General features: G+C 40.9%; 1 protein-coding gene across 2 annotated transcripts in view; it reads left to right on the plus strand.

Annotated features, from left to right (window-relative positions):
- Positions 1 to 25,413, plus strand: part of ap3d1 (adaptor related protein complex 3 subunit delta 1) — a 69,727-nt gene that overhangs the window by 29,303 nt on the left and 15,011 nt on the right. Inside the window, exons 13-24 of one of the 2 annotated variants that reach the window (XM_031905068.1) lie at positions 167 to 315; positions 3,480 to 3,710; positions 10,315 to 10,546; positions 12,700 to 12,845; positions 13,835 to 13,976; positions 15,074 to 15,145; positions 15,859 to 15,934; positions 16,097 to 16,296; positions 17,850 to 17,923; positions 18,718 to 18,883; positions 19,053 to 19,181; positions 20,656 to 20,703. In XM_031905068.1, the coding sequence (XP_031760928.1) occupies positions 167 to 315; positions 3,480 to 3,710; positions 10,315 to 10,546; positions 12,700 to 12,845; positions 13,835 to 13,976; positions 15,074 to 15,145; positions 15,859 to 15,934; positions 16,097 to 16,296; positions 17,850 to 17,923; positions 18,718 to 18,883; positions 19,053 to 19,181; positions 20,656 to 20,703 (1,665 nt within the window). The remainder of the gene's footprint in view (positions 1 to 166; positions 316 to 3,479; positions 3,711 to 10,314; positions 10,547 to 12,699; positions 12,846 to 13,834; positions 13,977 to 15,073; positions 15,146 to 15,858; positions 15,935 to 16,096; positions 16,297 to 17,849; positions 17,924 to 18,717; positions 18,884 to 19,052; positions 19,182 to 20,655; positions 20,704 to 25,413) is intronic. The other variant, XM_031905072.1, reaches the window with a different exon arrangement.

Consider the following 25,413-nt stretch of genomic DNA (forward strand, 5'->3'; position numbering starts at 1 on the left):
AAATCTACGTTGGCCATGTATCTTACTCCTTTGTTTCTCAAAGTTGTTTTTGCAATTGCTTTATTTTTAGCAGTACCTTGATTATACTTTCAATTAAAACTAAAATTAGGTTTAACATACAAACCAGATGTATCTATTTTTGATTCTTTCGAACTCCTGTGTATAGGTATCCAAGAAAAATCTCATGGAGATTGTCAAGAAATTGATGATCCATGTGGACAAAGCAGAGGGCACTGCATACAGGGATGAGCTGCTCACCAAAATTATTGACATCTGCAGTCAGTCAAACTACCAATATATCACCAACTTTGAATGGTCAGTTAATCATTCCTCCTATTTATACCTAAATAATGCTTTGCAACCTGTTATTTCACTGTGAGGAAGGAGAAATGTAGATGTTTTCTACATTATGCAAATGTTTATTTTTTTTTTACATTCCCATCCTCAACAAATTTTTTAGTTGTTGTACATTAAATTCTGTGTTCTGTTTGACTTAAAGTTCCTGTACCATCAATAGAATGTTTGCACTTGTGACTGGAAATAATAGGGCTAATTTACCAAAGATGAACAGGTACAAAGTGCCATGTATATATAAATATTTTTTTTTGTAACCGTCCATCTTGCCAAATTCCACAAATCCCCCCCAGAAACACCTCTGCTTCTGTCAGGATCAACTCTGTTCCTCCAGTACAGAGCCCAAAGAGCTACACCATTTGCCTGCCATGTAAGGGGGAGGGAGTGCATGCGGATGTAAACATTCCTGAAAATGACATACTTTTCTCTGGGTTCTAGTAATCTGTCTAATTTCCCTATTTGTCCTATTTAGCTCAAGAAATGAAAAAAAAAAAAAAACAGATATTCATGATTAAAGCAATATGCAAAAAGTATGGCAAACCAAAACTCTGTTTATTGAACTCATGTTGAAAAGGGGGACTACTGCTCCTTTCATGTCGAGTGAATAATACGTGATCTAATGGAACTTTTTGTAGATCGTGCTGGGCTGTGGTGATGAAGTGGTCACCTGCTTAAGATCAACTGAAAGATAGCGATCTACAATTTTTGTGCATGTTTATCAAGGAGGGGTGTAAAATCCCCCAAAATGACATACCTTTCTCCCTACTTTGAGTGTGATGTCTTTTCTAACATAGAAGCTAAAAACTGCAGCTCAGGTCAGTAACTTCCCTCTAGAGTGAAGCGCTGTCCCCTTTAGTACACTGAGCTTTCCTTAGGAAGGGGAGTCAAAGAGCATGTCTACTGCTCATGCTTGAGTGATTTACATTGGCGCAGGAGGCAGCAAGTCTTTGACTTCCTGTTCAAACAGGAAGCTTAGTATACTAAAGAGGGTGGAACTTTACACTCGCTAAGGAATTTACTGATCTAAGCAATTTTCAATGTGTTTCAAAGTTAGGTTTGTTTACAAAATGTTAAATGTATTCCAGTTTTTCAATACAGTGGAGGAAATAATTATTTGACCCCTCACTGATTTTGTAAGTTTGTCCAATGACAAAGAAATGAAAAGTCTCAGAACAGTATCATTTCAATGGTAGGTTTATTTTAACAGTGGCAGATAGCACATCAAAAGGAAAATCGAAAAAATAACTTTAAATAAAAGATAGCAACTGATTTGCATTTCATTGAGGTTTTCTATTGGATTAAGGTCCGGAGACTGACTAGGCCACTCCATGACCTTAATGTGCTTCTTCTTGAGCCACTCCTTTGTTGCCTTTGCTGTATGTTTTGGGTCATTGTCGTGCTGGAACACCCATCCACGACCCGTTTTCAGTTTCCTGGCAGAGGGAAGGAGGTTGTCGTTCAGGATTTCACGATACATGGCTCCGTCCATTTTCCCGTTAATGCGAATAAGTTGTCCTGTGCCCTTAGCAGAAAAACACCCCCAAAGCAAAATGTTTCCACCCCCATGCTTGACGGTGGGGACGGTGTTTTGGGGGTCATAGGCAGCATTTTTCTTCCTCCAAACACAGCGAGTTGAGTTAATGCCAAAGAGCTCTATTTTGGTCTCATCAGACCACAGCACCTTCTCCCAGTCACTCACAGAATCATTCAGGTGTTCATTGGCAAACTTCAGACGGGCCTGCACATGTGCCTTCTTGAGCAGGGGGACCTTGCAAGCCCTGCAGGATTTTAATCCATTGTGGTGTAATGTGTTTCCAATGGTTTTCTTGGTGACTGTGGTCCCTGCTAATTTGAGGTCATTAACTAACTCCTCCCGTGTAGTTCTAGGATGCTTTTTCACCTTTCTCAGAATCATTGACACCCCACGAGGTGAGATCTTGCGTGGAGCCCCAGAGCGAGGTCGATTGATGGTCATTTTGTGCTCCTTCCATTTTCGAACAATCGCACCAACAGTTGTCACCTTCTCTCCCAGCTTCTTGCTAATGGTTTTGTAGCCCATTCCAGCCTTGTGCAGGTCTACAATTTTGTCTCTGACATCCTTGGACAGCTCTTTGGTCTTTCCCATGTTGGAGAGTTTGGAGTCTGCTTGATTGATTGATTCTGTGGACAGGTGTCTTTTATACAGGTGACTAGTTAAGACAGGTGTCCTTAATGAGGTTGACTAATTGAGTAGAAGTGTCTAACCACTCTGTGGGAGCCAGAACTCTTAATGGTTGGTAGGGGTTCAAAAACTTATTTCACTCAATGAAATGCAAATCAGTTGCTATCTTTTATTTAAAGTTATTTTTTCGATTTTCCTTTTGATGTGCTATCTGCCACTGTTAAAATAAACCTACCATTGAAATGATACTGTTCTGAGACTTTTCATTTCTTTGTCATTGGACAAACTTACAAAATCAGTGAGGGGTCAAATAATTATTTCCTCCACTGTATTTATTTGTTATATATTGTATGAAATGTCTGGGATGACATAAAAATATACACAGGTGATCTACAAAGCACTGGTTTTACAGATGATGAGTATCAAGTGTACATGTATTTGATATTTTATAGCACTTGCAAGGAGTTTTTATGTTTTCCCCATGTCTGCTTGGGCTTCATCCGGTTCCCACCAATACTCTAAAAAATATACAGGCAGGTTGATTGACTCCTTATAATATTGGCCTTACTTTGTGTGAATATGATCAAGGGACTTCAGATTGGGAGCTCCACTAGAGCGGGGACTGATTTGAATACTGGATATTGTCTGTAAAGTACAGTGTAAATGTGTTGGTGCCATTTACATACCAGGAAATAAATTTAATGCTTAATTTTAACTTAATATATTTGTTTCTTACCAGCTATTTGTTACAGACATCAGTGTTGTTTATAAATTGCACAACTGCATACATTAACTAAAGCCAGATACTTCTGCCTTGCAAAGTATCCATTGAGAAGTATTTAGACATGCTTATGCCAATTATTGTACAAAACTGTATATTTGATCTAAATGTTATTTAATCTTAACAACACTTACTATTAAAGAATTGCATCTGCTAGGACATAATTTAGAAAATGTTTTGCAGGTATATAAGCATTCTGGTGGAACTCACTCGACTGGAGGGAACACGTCATGGTCATTTGATAGCTGCCCAAATGCTGGATGTTGCAATTCGAGTGAAAGCTATCAGGAGATTTGCAGTTTCTCAGATGGCTACCCTGCTAGACAATGCCCACCTTTTGGCTAGTAACACTCAACGTAATGGCATTTGTGAGGTCTTGTATGCAGCCGCTTGGATCTGTGGCGAGTTCTCAGAGTAAGTGTACAATCCCTTTGGCCAAGCCAAGATAAGTGATATAACAAATAATATATAATGAATAATTTACATTTTTGTCCTGTAAATATTAGGAAAAAAAAAACTATAAATATTAGAAAAGATAACTGCACATAATAAAACAATGAAGACCAATTGCAAATTGTTTAAGAATAACAATCTCTACCTCAAACAAAGAATTTAAAAATTTAAAGGTAAACTACCCTTTTAACCTTTCTTATATTTTTTACATCTTGTGATGGAACCTGAAGAACTTCCTGGTTAAGGAAAAAATTATTCCTATTTGCTACATTTAAGAATCCTAGTACAGTAGTGTTATATACAGCCATTTTTGGTGTCTGCTCAAAATACAGTATTACAGTAAGATTATTTTATAAAGACTTTTGCTTAAAGTGGACCTGTCACCCAGACATAAAAAGCTGTATAATAAAAGTCCTTCCTCTTTCATTTCAGGGGGACACAGGCACTGATGGGTTAACTCCACCTTCCGGGAGGAAAGGACACTAAAAGAACTGTGACAGCCCTCCCAGGGGGCCAGGCAGCCTCTCTCAGCAGGCTACACCCCCCTGCGGGGGCTGGAACTTCCCAGTTCTTTTAGTGTCCTCATGGGAGGAGGACACAACTCCCTTTAGGAGTTCATTTTTATTCATTCTTATTTTATTTTTACTTATTATTTTCATTTTATCCTTATTTTCACAGGTACCTGGGGCAGGAGCTACGGCTCAGTCCCCAGATGCGTTGGAGCTTTTGGCAAGGGCAGGAGCTGCGGCTCAGCCCCTTGCGCTCCTACCCCCCTGCCTTTCTCCCCCTGCGTTTCTCCCTTATAGGGAGAGGGAAACAGGGGACGCTTACTCCCTGGCAGCCGGCGGTCTTTAGGACCTTGCGGCAGCAGACCGCAGCACAGAACTCTGTGCCTGCATCTGCGGAGCTGCGGCGCCAGCACCTCAGAGAAGGAAGCCTGGCTTCCCACATGGCGGCGCGCAGTGCCGCTCCGTCTCTCAGAGGAGCGCCAAGGTTCTCAGAGGGTGCGACAGCTTACCTCAACGTCGCATCCTCTCAGCGCGCTCTCCCCTTACCCGGAAGTGATGCGCTGTAGCGCCGCCCCCTTTTTCTTCGCGCCTTCTGACCGCGCTCTCTCTCTGCACGCCACAACCACAGACCACCAGCCCCTCTCTCAGGCTACACTGCTCCATTCTTCTCTTGCACAGCAATCCAGGTCAGTAACTGCTTCTTGGCAACTACATCCCTGCCACATACTACAGCAGGTGATCTCTCACCTCTTATTGCAGCATACCCTGCCAACCAATAACATGGCAGATCCTTCAAAGGAGGGCCCCAGGTTGCGCTCTGCACAGGCTCCCTCCAAGAACCCAGTTGCAGCGCGGGTTACTTTTCTTGCTTGCGCCCGTTGTTGCGCCAGACTCCCCACTGGACATTCTGAGCCTTTATGTGCTTCATGCACACAGCCTGCTCCTCCAGTACCTTCTACCTCACCTGACGCCTCAGGACCCTCAGCCTCTATGCCTGAACCTCCTTGGGCCCGCGAATTAGCCAATTCGCTCGCCTCCCTGCAGAGCCTTGCCAGACTGCCAGACTCTCTGGACAAACTGGTCAACCAATTAGTCTCCCAGCCTTCCTCAGGCTCCTTGGGCAAGCGCAGGGCTCTAACCATCCCTTCAATTCCGGACTCTGACGAAGAGTCGGAACTTGCAGAGGAAGGGCAGCTTTCAGAGGGCTCGTCCGACGAGGACACCCCTCAAATCAACACTGAATTGCCTGTCCCATCCGACATCGACGGCTTAATCGAGGCTGTTCTGACAAGCTCAAGAAGTCATCTCTTACACCATCGCAGGAAATGACCTTCCTGGGCACGGTTTTCAACACCCAACGATGCCTCACCCTTCTCCCACCAGACAAGGTCCAGGCCCTTCTCCTTCGAACACAATCTCTCATCTCTTCTCCCAGGGTCTCCCTCAGGACCTGCATGCAGGTCCTGGGATCTATGGTCTCAGCCATAGACACGGTCCCATTTGCCCAGTTCCACACCCGACCCCTCCAGCGGGCCATCCTCAGCAAGTGGGATCCCGACCACCCCGACCTGGACTCCCAGCTAGTCCTCCCTCCCTCAGCGAGGAAATCCTTATCCTGGTGGACCCAGCCAGCCCGTCTCTCGCAGGGGAAGCCCTTCCCCTCGCACAACTGGACAATCCTCACCACGGATGCCAGTCTCCGGGGCTGGGGGGCGGTCTGCCAGGAACAAGTATCCCAGGGCAGGTGGCTCCCACAGGAATCATCTCTGCCTATAAATATCCTGGAGCTACGAGCCATCCGCCTGGCTCTACTTCACTGGACAACTCTCCTCAGAGGCAAGCCCATCTGAATCCAGACCGACAATGCCACCGCGGTGGCATATGTCAATCATCAGGGGGGCACTCGCAGCAAGGGGGCAATGCAAGAGGCTGCCCACATCCTTGCCTGGGCAGAGGAGAATGTCCCAGCCATCTCTGCTATCCACATTCCTGGTGTGGACAACTGGACAGCGGACTTCCTCAGCAGAGAGACCCTAGACCAGGGGGAGTGGGCACTCCACCCACAGGTCTTCCAGAATCTGACCTCAGTTTGGGGGACCCCAGAGATCGATCTCATGGCATCCCGCCACAACTCCAAGCTCCCTCGCTTCATATCTCGGTCCAGGGACCCAGTCGCCGCAGGAGTAGACGCAATCACAGCCCCCTGGCCCTACCAATTCGTTTACATCTTCCCTCCTCTTCCACTTCTCCCCAAGATCCTCAAAAGGGTCAAGAGGGAGAGGGTCAAGACCATCCTCATCGCCCCACACTGGCCCCGGAGAGCCTGGTTCGCGGACCTAGTCAATCTCTCCGAGGCCGCTCCCATTCGTCTGCCAGACCGGCCAGACCTCCTAAGCCAGGGTCCAGTGTTCCACCAGAATACTCAGCTGTTCCGTTTAACGGCCTGGCTCTTGAAACCCTAGTACTTGCGTCAACAAGGGTTTGGAGACAGCGTTATCACCACCATGATCGCGGCCAGGAAACCATCCTCCTCAAGGATCTACTACCGTACCTGGCGAACCTACATCTCCTGGTGCTCGGTCCAGGATCTCCCTCCCCATCGCTTCAACATATCCCACATCCTGGGCTTCCTCCAACAGGGTCTCGACAAGGGCCTCCGCCTGGCGTCCCTAAAGACCCAAATCTCGGCCCTATCTGTACTATTCCAACGCCAGATCGCATCTAACACCCACATCAGGACCTTCCTTCAGGGCGTGGCTCACTTAGCCCCCCCAATCCGCCCACCCACTCCAGGGTGGGACCTCAATCTGGTCCTCTCTGTCCTCCAGGGGCCCCCCTTTGAGCCCCTTGCCACGGCATCCGAGACTCTTCTTACATGGAAGACCACCTTCCTTCTAGCCATCACCTCAGCCAGAAGAGTTTCAGAGCTCTCGGCTCTGTCCTGCCAATCCCCGTTCCTCGTATTTCACCAGGACAAGGCCGTCCTCAGGCCCACTCCCGCGTTCCTGCCTAAGGTCGTGTCGGCCTTCCATCTAAACCAGGACATTGTGGTCCCGTCCTTCTGTCCACACCCCAAAAATCCAAAAGAGACAGCGCTTCATTCCCTGGATGTAGTCAGGGCTCTCAAATTCTACATCCAAAGATCAGCAGCCTTCAGGAGGTCAGATGCCCTCCTAATCATCCCCGTAGGCCCCCGCAAGGGCTTACGGGCCACCAAAACCACCCTTGCTAGGTGGATCAGAGGCACCATCACCAGAGCCTACCAGGTCGCAGGCAAGCCCTCTCCTCTCAGGGTCACAGCCCACTCGACCAGATCCCTGGCCGCCTCTTGGGCAGCAAAGAACCTTGCCACTGTGGATCAGATCTGCAAGGCTGCCACCTGGTCCTCTATCCACACCTTCACACGCTTTTACCAGGTGCACGTAGCATCCTCAGCCGAGGCCGCATTTGGCAGAAAGGTACTGCAGGCAGCAGTGCAGGCTCAGACATAATCTCGTTCCCACCCTATCTATCTCGGGACTGCTTTTAGACGTCCCATCAGTGCCTGTGTCCCCCTGAAATGAAAGAGGAAGAGGGATTTTTGTCTTACCTGTAAAATCCTTTTCTCTCTTCATTGAAAGGGGGACACAGGCACGCCCTCCCTTCTAGTCTCTGCCTGCCAAGTTAACGACTCCTTGGAATGCGACCGGTGTCTCAGTCTTCCTCGGCCCTCCTGGGAAGGAGTCCTCCATTCACTTACTCCAAGAAATCTCATCCCACAGGGCTTGGTGTACATAGTTGCCAGGACACAGTTTATGGACCTTGGCCTGCCGTTATAGTTTTTCTGTTCCTTTTTCTAATTTTCTACTACTTCTGGGAAGTTCCAGCCCCCGCAGCGGGGTGTAGCCTGCTGAGAGAGGCTGCCTGGCCCCCTGGGAGGGCTGTCACAGTTCTTTTAGTGTCCTTTCCTCCCGGAAGGTGGAGTTAACCCATCAGTGCCTGTGTCCCCCTTTCAATGAAGAGAGAAAAGGATTTTACAGGTAAGACAAAAATCCCTCTTTTCAAATTAAACATGAAACCCCAAATATTTTTTTTATTACCACATCCATACCCATTATAAAAGCATTTTAAAATCCCAGCTGTCAATCATATATTGCCTGCCCCTCCTCTATGCCTTAGGCATAGAGGTGGGGCAGACAGTTACTTTCACTTTCAATTCAGAATTTCTTAGATGTTGCTGTGCCCCTAACATTCCCCCTCCCTCCTCACCATGTAATTGTGTAACCAGTGCATAGGCATGGGCATCAGGTCCCCCCATACTGGCACAGAAACAAGATTTTGGCAGGATGCAATGCCTGCTTTGATAACAGTGTCCACAAAATGGCCCCTGCCTGCTTGCTGCAATTGTGAATTCCAAGGCTGAAGAAAATAAGATTCAAATAATTTATATAGTGTAAGTAATATTTATTTTGTTTGCCAAACACAATAGAAAACAATTTGAAATTATTTCTTAAGGTGACAGGTCCGCTTTAAGAGGCAAGAATATTAAATATATAATGTATATTTGTCTAGGCACTTTACATGGCAATAAGAAAGGAGGGTTGTTTTTCTAAGGGATGGGAGAGGTAGCAAAAAAGGCTACACTGCAGTAAATCCTTTGGCAGTCTTACTACTCAGTATGGTTTTGTTACTGTACTAAGATCAGTGAGATAAAGGTGCCCTGCATGTTTGCATGCAAGTAACAAGACTGAAAGGAAAATGTATAGTCTGTCTGGGCTTATTTGGTGAAATGGTAAAAAAAAAAAAAAAAAGTTGTGCAGTAGCCCAAAAAAACACATTTTTTATACATTTTTCAAAGCAAAATGAGACACAGTTGGTCATCACTAATAAGTTCTGGGCCAAGGGTTCTCCAAAGTTATATACATCTTAACATGAAAACCTGTTTATAAATATAAAGGACCCACACAGAGAAAAGTGGAAGATAGGGAGTTAGAATGAGGGCAGCATTTACTGTATATACTCGAGTATAAACCTAGTTTTTCAGCACCCAAAATGTGCTGAAAAGTCACCCTCGGCTTATACTCGAGTCGGGTGCCATGGGTCCCTCCAGACTAGCACCCTCTGTCCTTTGTTTGCAAATTTGGCCACCTGCAACCAGACCCTCCAGTGCCCTGGCTTGCTCTCAAATTCATCTACCATCCTCACCTGTCCCATTGTGCACTAGACATTGCACTTTATATTCTATATAAACTATAGTTTTGAAGGATTTTAACTCTTTGTGTTTTAGCTTGGTTGCTGATTGAGCTAAGGGGGTGGTACTCGTAATTTATCATTGTTGATACCATATTGTTTTTGTTGACCCTCTTCTCCACATACAGAGCTAATTTACTGTTTTTCTTTGAAATAAATATTTAAAAACATATACTCCCCTGATGCTTCATTTAGTGTAATTTTATTGGTATTTATTTTGATTATTGAAACTTAGCAGTAGCTGCTGCATTTCCCACCCAAGCTTATACTCTAGTCAATACTTTTTTCCAGTTTTCTTAGATAAAATTAGGTACCTCGGCTTATATTCAGATTGGCTTATACTCGAGTATATACGGTATTCCAAGGTGACACAGTACAATATTCCTGTGTGGTATAGCAATGTGTGAGGATGACGTGTCAAACACATTTTATGTAAGACTTGCTTTTTTTTATACTGCCTGCAAACTAAAGGTTAAGCACTTTATGGAAATGTAACAATATTTAGATGCGTGATAGTGGGTATTTACCTTCCATTCACCCCAAAAATTATTTAGGTGTTTTAGGTGACCATCTATAACCATTTGATGTGGGGTCCTTTTTCATAAGTGTGACATCCTATGGAATTTTAATGATCAGGTATTACTAATGCATCTTGCTATTGGATTGCTTCTGGAATATTATTAAAAAATGCAATTTACATTTTTAAATAAACTTTTTATTTAATTTACTGTTATATTTTAGATCTGATCTTTGATTATCTAAGCTTTGTATTGAAAAGGGAATGCTCTTACCTGTGTAACCAATTCTTATTCTTCCTTTCCTTTCAGACACCTCTTGGAGCCAAATCAGACTTTAGAAGCTATGTTAAGGCCAAAGGTCACCACCCTCCCAGGACATATCCAAGCTGTGTATGTGCAGAATGTAGTTAAGCTTTACTCATGCATACTGCAGAGCAAAGAACAGGCAGGAGACCAAGAAGCAGCTCAAGAAATCACTCAACTCATGATTGACCGACTGCCCCAGTTTGTGCAAAGTGCTGACCTGGAAGTTCAAGAGAGGGTAATTTATAATACAGTAGAACCACCATTTAAGGTTTTCAGAGCACCAGAAAATAAGCTATAAATTCTAGGAAAATGTAAAATTAGGGAAATGCATTATATATTAGTGGGACCACAAAAAATAGTGTAAAATGTGGGAAAACTTAAAACCAAGGCATTAACAATTGATGTTTTATTATGTTGACAACAATGTACTAGTGTATCAACTCTGTGGTGGGACAGCACTGTGCTCTTGGTTGTTTTTTTTATTTTTTTGATGAATTGCAGGACTTGCTTCTAATAAGAATGTATTACAAACTCAGAACATTGTCTGCAATAGGGTGTTCTTTAGCTATGGCTTACTTGAAAAAGGTGGCACCACCCCTCAAGCTTGTTTAAAACCTTTATGTTTTATTTCCTCTGTTGATTCAACATTAAATTATGGCACTTTTGTTAATGTTCCCAGGCCTGTATAATGATTGTAATACAGATGGTGATCAACAGATGAGCCAAATGTGAGATTGTATTCCTTACTGTATGTGTGCTTGACATGCAAGCTGTAAGGCAGCCCTGTTTTTAATTAAAGGTCTCTTTTATTCCATGCTGATCCTGACCTACTATGGCGTGTTCCAGGTTACCCCCATGTGCCACTCACCAGCTTCTCCACCTGATTACAAGGCATGGCTCTGTGCACAGGTTGCATCCACAGAGCTGCGCCAGATGCAACCTGTGGGCAGTAATAAATCCTATTTGTTTTAGTTTAGATTAAAAGAGATCAAAATAACTTCATGCCCCTTGCAATGCTACCATGGTTTTCTTCTCCATTCTTGGTGTAACTCAGCGTTCCCCAACCAGTGGCTCGTGAGCAACATGTTGCCCACCGACCCCTTGGATGTTGCTCACATTGGCCTCAAAGCAGGTGCTCATTTTTTAATTTCTGCAGACCAGGTTCAGGATTTTACCAATACCACAATGCAAAATCGACCCGAACTTAGCATAGAGCATTTAAAAACGAAAATGACCAAATAAGTTGAAGTGCATTTTAAAGGAACAGTAACACCAAAAAATGAAAGTGTTTTAAAGAAATTAAAATATAATGTACTGTTGCCCTGCGCTGGTAAAACTGGTAAGTTTGCAATAGAAACCCTACTATAGTTTATATAAATGAGCTGCTATGTCAACACGGGGGCAGCCATTGAAGCTGGGAAAAAGGAGAAAAGGCACAGGCACATAGCAGATAACAGATAAGCTTTGTAGAATATAAAGGGGTTTTATCTGTTATCTGCTAAGTAACCTGTGCCTTTTCTCCTGTAAATGGCTGCCCCCGTGGCTACACAGAAGCTTTATTATATAAGCTATAGTGGTCTTTCTAAGGAAAACACACCAGTTGTACCAGTACAGGGCAGCATTACATTATATAGTAATTACTTTTATACACTTTCATTTTTTGGTGTTACTGTCCCTTTAAAGAGCACAGAAGTGCAAAAACATTATTCTGTTTAGCGATGTAAGTTGTGATAATCATTATGAGTGCAATGTCATTGCAGACTGACATTATCCCCACTGTTAGCCAACTTGTACCAGATTTGACAAGGGATGTATCGAATCCAAGATTATGACTTTTTTTTTTTTTAGCAGCATTCCAATGCGGCAGAATCTACGTGCCTGGTTGAACCGAATCTAAATCCATAAAATTTTGACTGTTCATCATATAAACATGGAGGTTCAAAATTTTTAGCCACATGCTGTGCCCAGGGTTCTCTTTAATCCTTCTGTTCCCTGCTTTGCATATGCAAATTAGGATTTGGTTTGGTATTGGGCAGAATATTTTACAAAGGAAAAATACTGGATTTGGTACATCCCTAAATTTGACTAATGAATGTGTAAAAATGGAATTAGACTAATACACACAAATTTAGGTAATATAAAAAAAAAAACCATACTACTTCTTTTGTAAATTGCCCCAATACATGTTGCACGATTTTCATGCTTTATTAGCTTGTGAATATGGTAAACTATATAACATTTACACTGAACTGAAACCAGAATAGAAAATATCTACTTTTTTAGCTTGGCATCCAGTTGTTGAGAGATCAATTTAAAAACACTTTTCCATTGCAAGTTTTAGGCTTCACTGTTTGTCTGATATTCTGTCCTTGCTTGCCTTCTCTACAGGCATCATGCATTTTGCAGCTGATAAAATATATCCAGAAACTACAATCTAAAGAGGTCCCGGTAGCAGAAGAAGTAATGGCATTGTTTGCAGGGGAACTTAACCCTGTTGCTCCTAAAGCTCAGAAAAAAGTACCAGTTCCAGAAGGGTGTGTATTATCCAGCATTTCCTTGACTTTACTGAATTTAAGAATATTGACGTGGTTCTGTTTATTCCACATAGAGCTTGACATGCTAGATTAAGACATTTTTCCAAGACCTAAATCATTTACCTTAATACATCACTAGTAAATCAAATAATTGGTATTACATATAAAAATCTATTTCAGTGATGAATAAGGAGGTATCATAGAAAGACAGTAACAGTAATTTAGTAAAAAAAAAAAAAAAAAAATCACCTCTGTGGAATTTAACAATGTTATAAACTCATTCAACTTTTACAGTTCAAGTTTATGTCTAAATGAACCTGTTAGTTGAGACTAGGTTTTTCAACATTCCTCTGTTGGAACGATCTACTGGTGAATAAAAGATGATTTAGTTTTTGTGTTTTGTTTTTTTTTTTGTATGGTCTTTGTATATATTTGTTCCTACTTAATTTTTCATAAAAATCAATACATCTAATTTATATTCAGTAAGTATGACAGGGGCTTAAGAGCAAGATATCGCTTATGTGTGCCATATCCTTCAGCATTACTACTGTCTTTGGGTTTCTGATTTTTCTTAACATGTAAGCCTTTACACTTATCTTGTCTGGCCTAACAGAACCTTTCCAGCATGACATTCAATGTCATGTGAATGCAAAAAATGTCTATGGCTATTTTGAGTAAATGGAAATGCTTGGAAGCACAGAAGTCCTCGCCCCAGGAGTTTACTCTTTACAGGCACAAATAAATATGTTTTTTACTTCATCAGCTAAAAATGGGCATTACATTTTTATGTTTTGACACAAAAATTAATAAAGTTAAACATTTTAAATTGTCACATTTATGAATGCAAATTTCTAGAAATAAATGTCCTTAGGTATTGTATGCAGTTATGTTGCTATTCTAGCTTGAATGTTATACTACTTTTCACAATAGACACTCATATGTTAAGTAATTATTTTAAGGTGCAACATGTTTGCTTGAATTTCCTGCAGACTGGACTTGGAAGCATGGATCAATGAGCCACCATCAGACAGTGAGTCTGAAGAGGAAAAACCCAAAGCCATCTTCCAGGATGAAAAGCAGTCTCATGGAAAAACATCTAGACCTGAAATTGATGAGGAGGAACTTGCAAGAGTATGTTAAGGGCGGATTCAAATCTGCTTTTTTATGTTGGTTTGTTTGTGTGTGTCAGGCATTAACATAAAATCTCTCAGAATTAGTTATTACATTGAAAAAACAAAGCATTGAAGATACCTGGATTGAAGCGGTTTCTCTTGTAGATGTAAAATTATTCTTTCATAAATTTTTTAATCTATTCATGTGAGATTAAAAGGGCTAAATTATGTTGCTATTTCAATATACCCTGTGCTGTAAATTATGAAGTTATTCAAAGGTCTTTTATATGGTCATGGAATTTTTCTATGATTTATAATACATCCTTACATTTTATAATAGGGTAGTACATTATTCCCCATATAATTTAAAAGACTGGCATTTTATAGTGCACTGTTTTGTAAACAATATTCTAATATATATTGCAACATGAAGTCTGAAATCACCGCATGTCAGCAGCCCTGACAGGCATGCAATGAGAGCAGAATCAATAGCAGCCCTGACAAGCACTCTGCTATTGGTCTGCTCTTAGCACACCTGTAACAACTGGCTGTCATGTTTTCTAGGAACACTCTTTCATAGTGTGCTATAGCAGGCACTGCTGAGGTGTGCCCAGAGTAACCTATTAAACAGAGTTCTGGTGGTAACAGAAATCTTGTTTGTGATAGCCTTTTAAATTAGGGTAGCGCATGGCATGTATCTCTCTTACGTATAACCTTTTCTTACTTTTAATTACTGCCCTCTTGCCAATGAATATCGCAGTATCGCAGCTAAAGTATTTTGAATTATGACACTAGAAAGGGTTAACAAACACTTCTAGCTAAGGTACAGTACAGCTTTTCTATGAGTAAGGACCTTATGGCACATCCTGGAAACTGTAGTCTTTCATCATGTCTTTGTTCTAGTCCTTGTTCATAGCAAAAACAATTAAATAACTTCTTAATTTTTAATTATCCATGTATCTGGCAGCTGGGAATGTATCTAAAGCTTGTTTCCTGAGATGGGGGTATAAATTACAAGTTGTCTAATTATGAAAGAAATATTTTAGCAGGCCAGTTATAATTGAGGTCTATTTAAACTAAACTAATGTTTTTCAGTATTTCCATTGTTTTTTTTAGAGGCGAGCTGCGCGTAAAGAAGAGCAAGCTAATAACCCATTTTATATAAAGGCTTCTCCATCCCCACAAAAGGTACATTAGTCACTGATTACCTACTAAAACGTCTGTAAGAACGCCTAATAATATTTGTTTGTTAAAATGGATTGTATATTTACTATATCTTGATTTATTAGTAGGGTTGGACCTACTGTTATATTTTATTTGTTATTGTCATAGTCAGTGTTCTCAGTCATTCTTAATATGTTTGAGTCTGTGCTGGCACTTTAGAAATGAACATGGTATAGACACACCTAGGGTGATGAAAGGTAGCTTATTCTTATTTCATTCTCAAATAAATGTTGTATGGTTTTAGTCTACCTATCATTGTACTCCATTTTCAGTATGACACTGTTTTAATGCAGACTTCTTTTTTTTTTTTTTTTCTCCTAAGTTTACTTTTCAATATTCTATTTATCCAAAAAAAAAGTAAAACCTGTTTTAGTTAAAAAAAAAAAATACAAGAAACTCAGGGTTTGTCTTAATTAATGTGTTGTAATTGGCTGTAATTCTCGCAGGGGAAAAGGGTTAATGTATTTACTTTAATTTCTTGGTAGTTCGTTAACTACTTTAGTTAATGTAGCTTCATATTCCCTTTAATTTTGCATAAACTTATTGTTTACAACCACTTTAAGGGTCACACCAGGTATTTTGATTGCAACAATTAATAATGAAAACAGCAATCAGCAAGTCTAATTCTGCCATCCTGTTCTTTTTAATGGTAGCGATTTTTTCTGTTTTTTCTTCAGCTTTACCAAGACAGTCCTGGTGTTGAACATATTCCCGTTGTGCAGATTGATCTCTCAGTTCCACTTAAAGTGCCTGGTAGGTACATTTTTTTTTTTTTAAATGGCTCTTGCATTGCCTCTTCTACATGTTGTGCAGATCGATCTCTCAGTTCCACTTAAAGTGCCTGGTAGGTACATTTTTTTTTAAATGTCTCTTGCATTGCCTCTTCTACATGCAAATTTTGACATCTTTTTCTAGGGTTGCCTATATCTGACCAGTATGTGAAATTGGAAGAGGAACGTAGGAGCAAGCAGCGTCAAGAGAAGGACAAAAAGAAAAAAAAGGAGAAAGACAAGAAAGGTAGCAAGACACGACGACACCATTCTCTGCATACTGAAAGTGATGAAGATATCACTCCTGCCCATCATGTGGACATCATCACTGAGGAAATGCCTGAGGTCAGTGTGTCAAATTTATTTTTTATTTATTTATATTTGGTTTTTTTGTGTACTCTTATGAAGTCTTCATGAAGTATACATAACTCCTTACTAAGACCAGATTAGATTTCATCTTGAAATGCTAGGATTTGAGTCTGAAATTTTAATAGTTTTTCTCTCTGAAAAAAACAGGCATACCTCTTAATTTTGTAGAAGCCAATCAATGTGCTAGTTCTTAACCTCTCTCTTAGATATTTTTTAGCAGTGCAGTTAAGAAAGAACAACAGGTAAACAAACAATTGCCAATATATTTGCCTTTTTATTGCCTCCTGAGCCACTGTAATTTCTACTGGCAGCTAAATGCATGGTCTGGGAGCCTTTGAGCTAAATGAAGTTACCATGCAGCTTGAGGTGCCATTCTGCTTTAAAGCTTTTTAGACAGACTGATGTCCAGAAAACTATCCATACCTTGTTGCCTAGATGGTTTTTCTACCAGAAAGAATGCAGGACCATCACTACAACCAGCACTGCAGCAAATGAGATCTTAAACTTAAGCCTTTATATATTCTGTAGATTAAAAAAATGGCAACTCCTGTTATGGCCAGAAAAGAAAAAGGCTAGAGCTTAAGGGAAAGGAGGATGTTTTTTTTTTATCATTTAAAGGAGACATATCCTATAAAAATTAAGAATGTACCAGAGAATTATACTCCTCGATATAGAAGGATTGTGCTTAAAAATGTTGTGTTTCAGACTGATTTATTGAGAAATTCCACAAAAACCCCTCTAGCCCCGCCCATCTGTGCCACTTCCTGCTGGCTGAATTCTCTGGATGAGCTGGCGAGCCGGCGGCCCTCCATACACTGCACTGTAGGATAGGAACCAATCAGCAGCTAGGCTGACCTGATAGGGAACTGAAGCCTGTATGTGCTTGTGTGAGTGCAGGGTTGTGATTGGCTCTCCCCCTCCTACTGTGCTTCTGGCAGGGACCGTTAGGACACGCCTACTCTTCATTTCACACTGGACAGAGAAGTGATAGGATCTATAGGGAGCTCCAATAAAGGGGCCATTTTTACAAAGAGGATTAATTTGTAGCACAAAGGGAAATCAGCACCGTATATTATTCATAATTGCCTACAAAATTAGCGTTTTTCCCATTTATCCAATATGTCTCCTTTAATTATTTATTCTCTGGTGCTGTTGAGAGGAAGTAACATCTCAATTTTATTGAATAGCCAACAAAAACATTATTTCTCCTAATTTTAGACAATATTTGTCAGAATGGCAATGGAATAGAAGCTTGGTAAAAACACCAATATTGTAGTTTTGTTCAAATATTCTGAAATTGTTGGGTGCAGCAAGCCGTAAAAAAATCTTTGTAAGGCATAGTATACTAGTCAGCTACTATAGAATATTAACATAAATTAAACTGTTGTCTTATATTAAGATTTCATTGCACATGAAGCCCTTTTAAGCTGCTGTGTTGCACTTTCTGCAGTGATCATGGTATTTTTTTCTGTCCAAGTAATTGTCTAAGTAATTCAAATTTCTCACAAAACTAATTAAATGTGTTACAGAATGCATTGCCTAGTGATGAAGATGATAAAGACCCGAATGACCCTTACAGAGCTTTGGATATAGATTTGGATAAGTAAGTATCTTGTTTACTGTAATAGAGTTTAATGTTCTAATATTTTACTCTTAGTTTTACCAAAATGTTTTATTTAGCTGGCTTATTCTCAATGTTTAACTTATTTGATTTCAAAGAAGTGATGTTTTGTTAATAGCTTTGAGTACAGTATACCTGCTTGGGCCTTGGCTATACAAATAGAGCATTTTACTATTGGATTTTTGCCTGCTTTTTAGGTTAGTTGCTCCCACGTGTAGTTTTGTTTGCAATGTTAACTGGGCTAATGTTTCTCATTGGTAGGGCGGTGGTAGGAGAAAATCAAACAAATTGTTAAAAGGAAATTTGCCTGAGTTTCAGATTTAGAATTTAAAAACTTCTGTAGAGGAGAGCACATAAAACCTTAAACATCAGAATGCATCTCTGAAACACTGATGATTTGCAATTTAATGTTATTTTGAAAAAATGTTTGTGCATGCCTAAAGATGCAAAAGCATACATTTTTGTTGCATAATGTTTTCTATTTGAATAATACAGTACTGCCATATTTATGGCATATTTTCAGTAAAAAATGACAGGTGGAAAAGCTTCTCAGCACAGAGTGTGTATACCATGTCCAGTTTATGAAGTAAGAATTATGAAATTGAGAAGTGAGAATTATAAAATATTTTTTTTTCTTTTTATAAAACACCTTATTGATTTTAAAATTGCACTAGTGCCATTTTAACTTTAAATAAAAACTAAAGATATTTTTCCATAAATCCCACATAAATATATATATATTCTTTATGCTGACAAAAGCATGTTTTTTTCCTCAGGCCTTTAGCAGACACAGAGAAACTTCCTGTGCAAAGACATCGGAACGCAGAGATTCTGAAATCCCCAGAAAACGAAACACCCACATCAGACCAGAAAATCAAAAAGATGAGCAAGAAGGAAAAGAAGCAGTCAGAGGCAGAGAGAGTAAAGAAAAAGGAAAAAAAGGTGATTATATAAAGGCCACGTGACAAAATGATTACTGAATGCCATTTTCTGCATTCTGACACTGTGGCTTATTTATGGAGTAGACTGAATGTTCATCCATTCCTATATTTTAAGGTTTTATAATCTAATTATGTTTTTTTTTGTTTTGCCTAATGGTTATTTGAGGTAGAAAAGCAAGGAGAAAGAAGAGAAAAGCAAGCACAAGAAATCTGTGTCCCACACCACAAAAGAAAAGGAATCTCCACTGAAGGAAGAGGAGTTTCAAGTGGATGAACAAGTCAATGAAGCTCCATCAGAGGTGAGCAATTAGTAATATAAAAGTAGTCTGCTTTTAAATGCCAGGGTTTTACTAACTAATTTAAACTATCTATGAGTTGGGTGGTTTTATTGTTTCACTGCCAACAATGGTGAGACATATTTGTATTTGATCTTTGTTATTATACCATTGCTAAATGCATGAAAAGCATGAAAAGATGCAAGTAACAGAAGAGAGAATGCAACTAAGTGAAGCTATAAACTAAATTTGTTGAGCAATGGGTTAGTTTTAGGTGCTCAGTTTAGTGGCTTGTGGGAATTGTTGTATCCCCTGTTGTAAAATATGAGTTCCATGGCCTGTGTAAATGCACTCAGTTGTTGGTCCTGTACAATTATATGGTCATGGAATTCCTCAGTGACACAATTGGGGGATTACTGACTTTATAAACACTTAGGGGTATATTTTATAGGGATGCACCGAATCCCTTTATAAAGCCCTTTATTGGCTTTATGGCTTTATTTTAAGGATTCGGTTTTGGCCAAATCCGTGGTCCCGGATTAGCATTAATTAGCATATGCTAATTAGCACTCACAAAGGGTTAAATTGTCGGGTGAAAAAAAATATTTTTTACCCATTCCAATCCTAATTACCATGTTAATTCGGCATTCGGGCGAATCCTTCAGGGGTTCGGCTGAACCCAAAAAAGTGGGTTCGGTGCATCCCTAGTATTTTATTAAATAATGTACCCCTTGTTGTAAAATACCTCAGAGTTCCGTGACCTATATAAAAGCACTTGGCCTTTGGCCATATTCTTTTATATGGTTTTGAATCCTTGTTGATATATAATTTCCTTCGATTTTATTGGATTATTTACTAAGTAATGGACACTGTGTTGCTAATAAATACACAGTTAGGGGCCCATTCATGAAACCTCAAAAAAAACTTTCGGAAAAAATCATATTTTCTCTAATTTGTAGAACTTTTCGTAATGACCACGATAATATTGTAAAAATTACGCAACTTTTTCGTGGTTTGCGTTAACTTCCACAAAAAAGTCGTATTTTTTGCAAAGACAACGATCATTTCGTAATTAATTTAAGCTTGGGTATCGTGACTATCTTTTGGCCAGGTTGGATCTGTAGAGTGCCATTGAGTCCTATGGAAGGCTTCCAAAATCATACATTGAAGTTTCAAAGCCAGAATGGTTTTCACGCTGTTTACAACCGTTCGGATCTGAAAATTTTGCGACTTTCGGATCGCAACCACAATATTTTCGTATAACCAAGAAAATAATTTTTGTGACATTTTCGCACATCAGAAATTATTGTGGTTACTCCAAAATTTTTCGTGCTTTTAACCACACAAAATTTGTGCTTTCATGAATGGGCCCCGAATGTAGGCTTCAAATCCCACATTAATTTGTTTGCATGTTTTGCAATGAGTTTCAAATCCTTTGTGTATTGCCTTGCCTTTTTTGCATCATCACTAGAGTCACTACAACTGTCTTTGTTTTTAGGACATGGATTTCTGGCTAAGCAACTCCACATTACCCTCTCAAGCAGAGGTTAGTAGACTAAGGGGCACATTTACTAAGCAATTTTGAGAAAAACTGTTTTGTTTTTTTTACTTCTATATTTTTTAAAAGTATGAATGGGTTTTTGGCAGTAATCAAATTTTCTGATATTGTTTCTCGAAAAATTAAAATTTTTCGGAAAGTTTCCCCGAAAAAGTTTTTTGAAAATAACTCACATAATTTGTGATTTATTAATCTTAATTAACTTTTTTTTTGTGAAAAAAAAAAATTAGGCAGGTTTAATCTGTCAAGCACCATTGAGTCCTATGGAGGCTTAGAATAATAGAGGAATAGAACTGTCCTTGACACATTTTCAGGGAGAAGTTAACCCCCTTATTGTTTTCTGTTTACCAAGTTTCAAGGGGACGTTAATCCCCTCACTTTTTTTCATTTCACCCAGTTTCAAGTGAATCTTAAAGGACATTTAAACCCCACACACAGAAATGTAATCAGTGAACATCCTTTTTGAAATCTTTCAATACCTGCCACACTGGTTGTCCAGAGGTTAATAGTAAGGCTGCAACATCTCCTTAATCACTTAGGTTTCCTTCTCCTCCTGTAACCCACTCGGTCCCCTCCCTCAGGAATTTACTTTGGCTGTTGGCTTGTGGGCATGCTCAGTTATTCTAAGCTCAGATTACAAAACACGCCCTCCAGTCTAGCAGCCAGTGAAGAGATGGCATTGCTGGTTCCCATAGAAACTCAGCTCTATCTGTCTGCTTCAGTATTTTTCTCCTAACTTTCTCTCCTAAGCTCAGGTCAAACAAAGCAGAACTTTTATCAGACAGTTCTGCCTGTGTGAGCCAGTATTCTTTTTTTTTTTTAAAGTTTTTATTTTTGCATTTTTCAATTTAACATAAAAGTAAAACAGCAAAAGGAGGAAGAGAAAGATAGAATAGAGGAATAGGGGGTAGAGAGAGGGGGGGAGGAGGGGGAAAGAGGCAGGCTGTAGAGCTGGGGAGATTGGGACCAGTTTATTTCCGTTGTTATGGTATATTGTCCGTGATGTTTCCTGGGGTTTCATGGAAGGCCACCCAGGGGCCCCATTGGGTGTGAAAAGCGTGTCTGAGTTGAAGGTAGTTAAAGTGCATTGTTTGGGGGATTTGGTGGCTTTCTCTAAGTGTTTGGAAATGTTTTATGTCTCCATTCGTTAGTATGCCTTGTAGGTGTTTAATTCCATGGGAGGCCCATTGAGCGATGTTGGGTAGGGAGTTGAAGTTGGGTAAGGAGCAGTTGCCCCATAATGGTGTCCAACGTGACCATGTTTGTTGTGGGCCTTGGACATGTTTGAGGGCCTTTTGGAAGGCAGTGAGGACTGTGCACATAGGGGTGGTGGTTGTGTAATGTTTTGAATTTCCTCTGTATGGTAGGTTTGCTAGAGCTTCGAGTGAGCCCAAAATATTAGCTTCAAGTAGCGTGGATGTATTGTCCTGGTGTGGGGTTAGCCACCAGTGCACATAAATTAATTGGCTGGCTAGATAGTATAGTCTCATGTTAGGTAGGACCAGGCCTCCCTGAGTGACAGGGGCTTGCAGGGCTTTTAAGCTTATGCGAGGGTGTTCTCCTGCCCATAGAAACCTTAGGATCAGGGAGTCAATGTGTTTAAACCATTTGGCACGGGGAGGTACTGGCGAATTATGAAAGATATATAAGAATTTAGGGAGAAATACCATTTTTAGTAGGTTAATTCTACCCGGCAGAGTGAGGGGTAGCTGTGCCCATGCATCTATTTTGTTGGATAGATTTTGTACTATCGGGGTCAGATTTCCTTCTTCAAATTTGGTATGTTGTTTGTTAATGACCATCCCTAGGTATTTAAATGATTGTACCACTTGTAATTGTCCAATCTGCTGTGCTTGGGGAGGGGGAAGTGGGTCTATAGGGAAGATTAGAGATTTGGATTGGTTCACTCGTAGTCCTGAGTAGATACCAAATTCCTCTATCTGGGACAGTGCATTAGATAGCGCTTCATTTGGGTTGGCCAAATATAAAAGCATATCATCTGCATATAATGATACCTTTTCTATTAGTCTGCCGGCCTGTAGTCCATTGGGGGAGTCCCTGAGTAGTGTTGCTAAGGGCTCTATTGCCAGTGCAAATAGCAATGGTGAGAGAGGGCACCCCTGCCTCGTTCCGCGCTCGAGTGGGAGGGGGTCAGTTATTAACCAAGACCCTTGCTTGAGGATGCCAATAAAGTGCTCTTACCCAGGCCCTGTATCTGCCACCCAGTCCAAAGCGTCGGAGAATTTCCCACAAATAGCCCCAAGACACTGTATCAAAGGCTTTAGCTGTATCGAGGGATACCACTATTCTGTTCCCTTTGTTGTCATGGTCATATTCTAGGTTGTTAAATAACCGTCTGATATTTATGTCTGTATCGTTCTGTGGCATAAATCCGGTTTGATCAGGGTGGATTACTGATCTTACAATTCGTTTTAGCCTGTTAGCTAACACTTTTGCAAGAATTTTTGCATCACAGTTTAGTAAGGATATGGGGCGGTAGGAACCGCAGTCGTCTGAGGGTTTGCCAACTTTAGGGATGAGTGTGATATGTGCCATGTAGCATGACTCTGGGAGAACATTAGTGTCTGTTATGTTATTATATAAGGTGCATAGTTTGGGGGACAGTATTTGAGAGTGGGCTTTGTACCATTCAGCTGGGAGGCCGTCTGGACCGGGGGTGTGGCCAGGTGGCATATCTGCAATTGCTTCTTCTATCTCCTCTATAGTGATATCTCTGTCTAGGTGCATTTTACTATCTGGCGGGATAGATGGAAGTTCAATGCTGTCTAGGAAGTTACATAGTTGTTCATGTGGGAGTGGGGGGAGTGCTGCATATGTACTTTGGAAGTATTGTTTGAAGCGTTCCGCTATGTGTTCTTGTTGTGAGAGTGTGTTCCCGTTATCATCTTTGATGTTTGCTATGACATTGTGGGGGTTATCATCTTTAGCTAATATTGCGAGTAGTTTCCCGTTTTTCCCCCCTATCACAAACCAGAAGGCTTTGCGGTATAGTTCTCTTTGAGAGAACTTTTCCACATAAAGCGAGTCGAGGTGCCTCTGCGCATTTGCCAGCTCCTCCTTGTAGGTGTTATTAGGGTCAGTTACTACCTTCTGTTCTGCTTTTCCTAAGGATATTTTAGCCATGTTAATATTAGCATCATTCTCCCGCCTATTAGTCGCTATCAAAGATATATAGAGACCCCTGGTAAACGCTTTGCATGTGTCCCATGTTATTTGCTCAGAGGCTGTGTCAGTCTTTTGTTCCCAGTATTCTGTCAGTAGTGGAGTGAAGGCCTCTGCCACTTTCGGGGTGGAGATCCACTTTGGTGGAAGTCATCACATCTGGGAGGGGTTATTCATGTTACCTGTGAGGGATAGGATTAAGGGGGCATGATCAGAGCAGAGTCTGCTGGTGAAATACACTTTGTCTACCCTTTTAAGAAGTTCTGGGTTGGCCAACATTAGGTCTATCCTAGACAGAGCTGATGTAGCAATGGTGTAGCAGGAGTATTGCCTCAGTTGGGGGTGTTTCCACCTCCATACATCTGTAAGGTTAGTAGCCTCTATCCAGGCCGGGAAGGAGATAGACTCCGTCCAGTTACTAGTGACTCTATCTATGGAGGGGTTTGGTACCATGTTGAAGTCTCCGCACCATATTGTTGGGAAGCTGCCTAGAATTGCCACTTTTTGTATAATCTCAGATAGGATTTGCAGTTCAGCTGGGGGAGGAATGTATACATTGATCAATATGTAAGTCGTTCCTTGTATGATGCATTTTAGAATGAGATATTTGCCTGCTCTATCTGTGATTAGGCGTTCGAAATTAAAATTTAGGTTTTTTCTGACCAGTATTGCTACTCCCCTAGAATATGTGGAGAATTCTGCATGGTACACGGCTGCAATCCAGTTACGTTTAAGGGCACGTACCTGTTGTCCTATTAAATGTGTCTCTTGGAGCATGATTACATTTGCTCCAGATTTCCTAAGCTGTCCCATCACTATTGATCTCTTAATTCTATCATTAAGCCCCCGAATATTCCATGATAACAAGGTAAGGTTACGGTTTTGCTGAGCCATATGTGACCTTAGGGTATATTACTGTACGAAGCTGTACAACGGGGTACTGAGTAGGAGCCCTCATCCCAGTGTGTTAAGTAGTTTACGGTTATGTGGTGGATTGGTATATTGGGCTTCAGGCTCCATCCCGGTACCCCTCTAATTTCACCATTACCATGTAGCCAACGTTGAGGGTAAAGTTGCACTTGCCTCATTAGGAAAGGAAAGAGGGAAAGGAAGAAAGGAAAGAAATAGACATAAACATAGAGATACATCATATAAATCCCAACAATATTCCCCCCACCCGGTATCCTCCACCCAACTTGGAGATACATTTTCCCGGAACAAAATTGTATCCAACTAGGGAGTAGCAACAAATAGGAACAAGTAAGATTGCCCACAAAGTAGGACAGTTGGTTGGGGGGCGCTGCACTGGCAACAGTATGGTGTTTCCGCGTCCACTCAAAGCATTTCCTGAGCGGGGTAGTTCAGTCATCATTCCCCCTACTTCTCACAGGTGGTGGTTGGCATATTTCAGTGGTCTAGAGTCTGTCTCTAGAACCTCGGATGCTGTGGGGGGGGGAGGACGGTCAACTTGAGTTATAGTCTAAACAACAGGAACTCTCCCCTTCATGGCCGCAG

The sequence above is a fragment of the Xenopus tropicalis genome, chromosome 1 (genome assembly GCF_000004195.4).
Source record: "Xenopus tropicalis strain Nigerian chromosome 1, UCB_Xtro_10.0, whole genome shotgun sequence".
Taxonomy (NCBI): Eukaryota; Metazoa; Chordata; class Amphibia; order Anura; family Pipidae; genus Xenopus; species Xenopus tropicalis.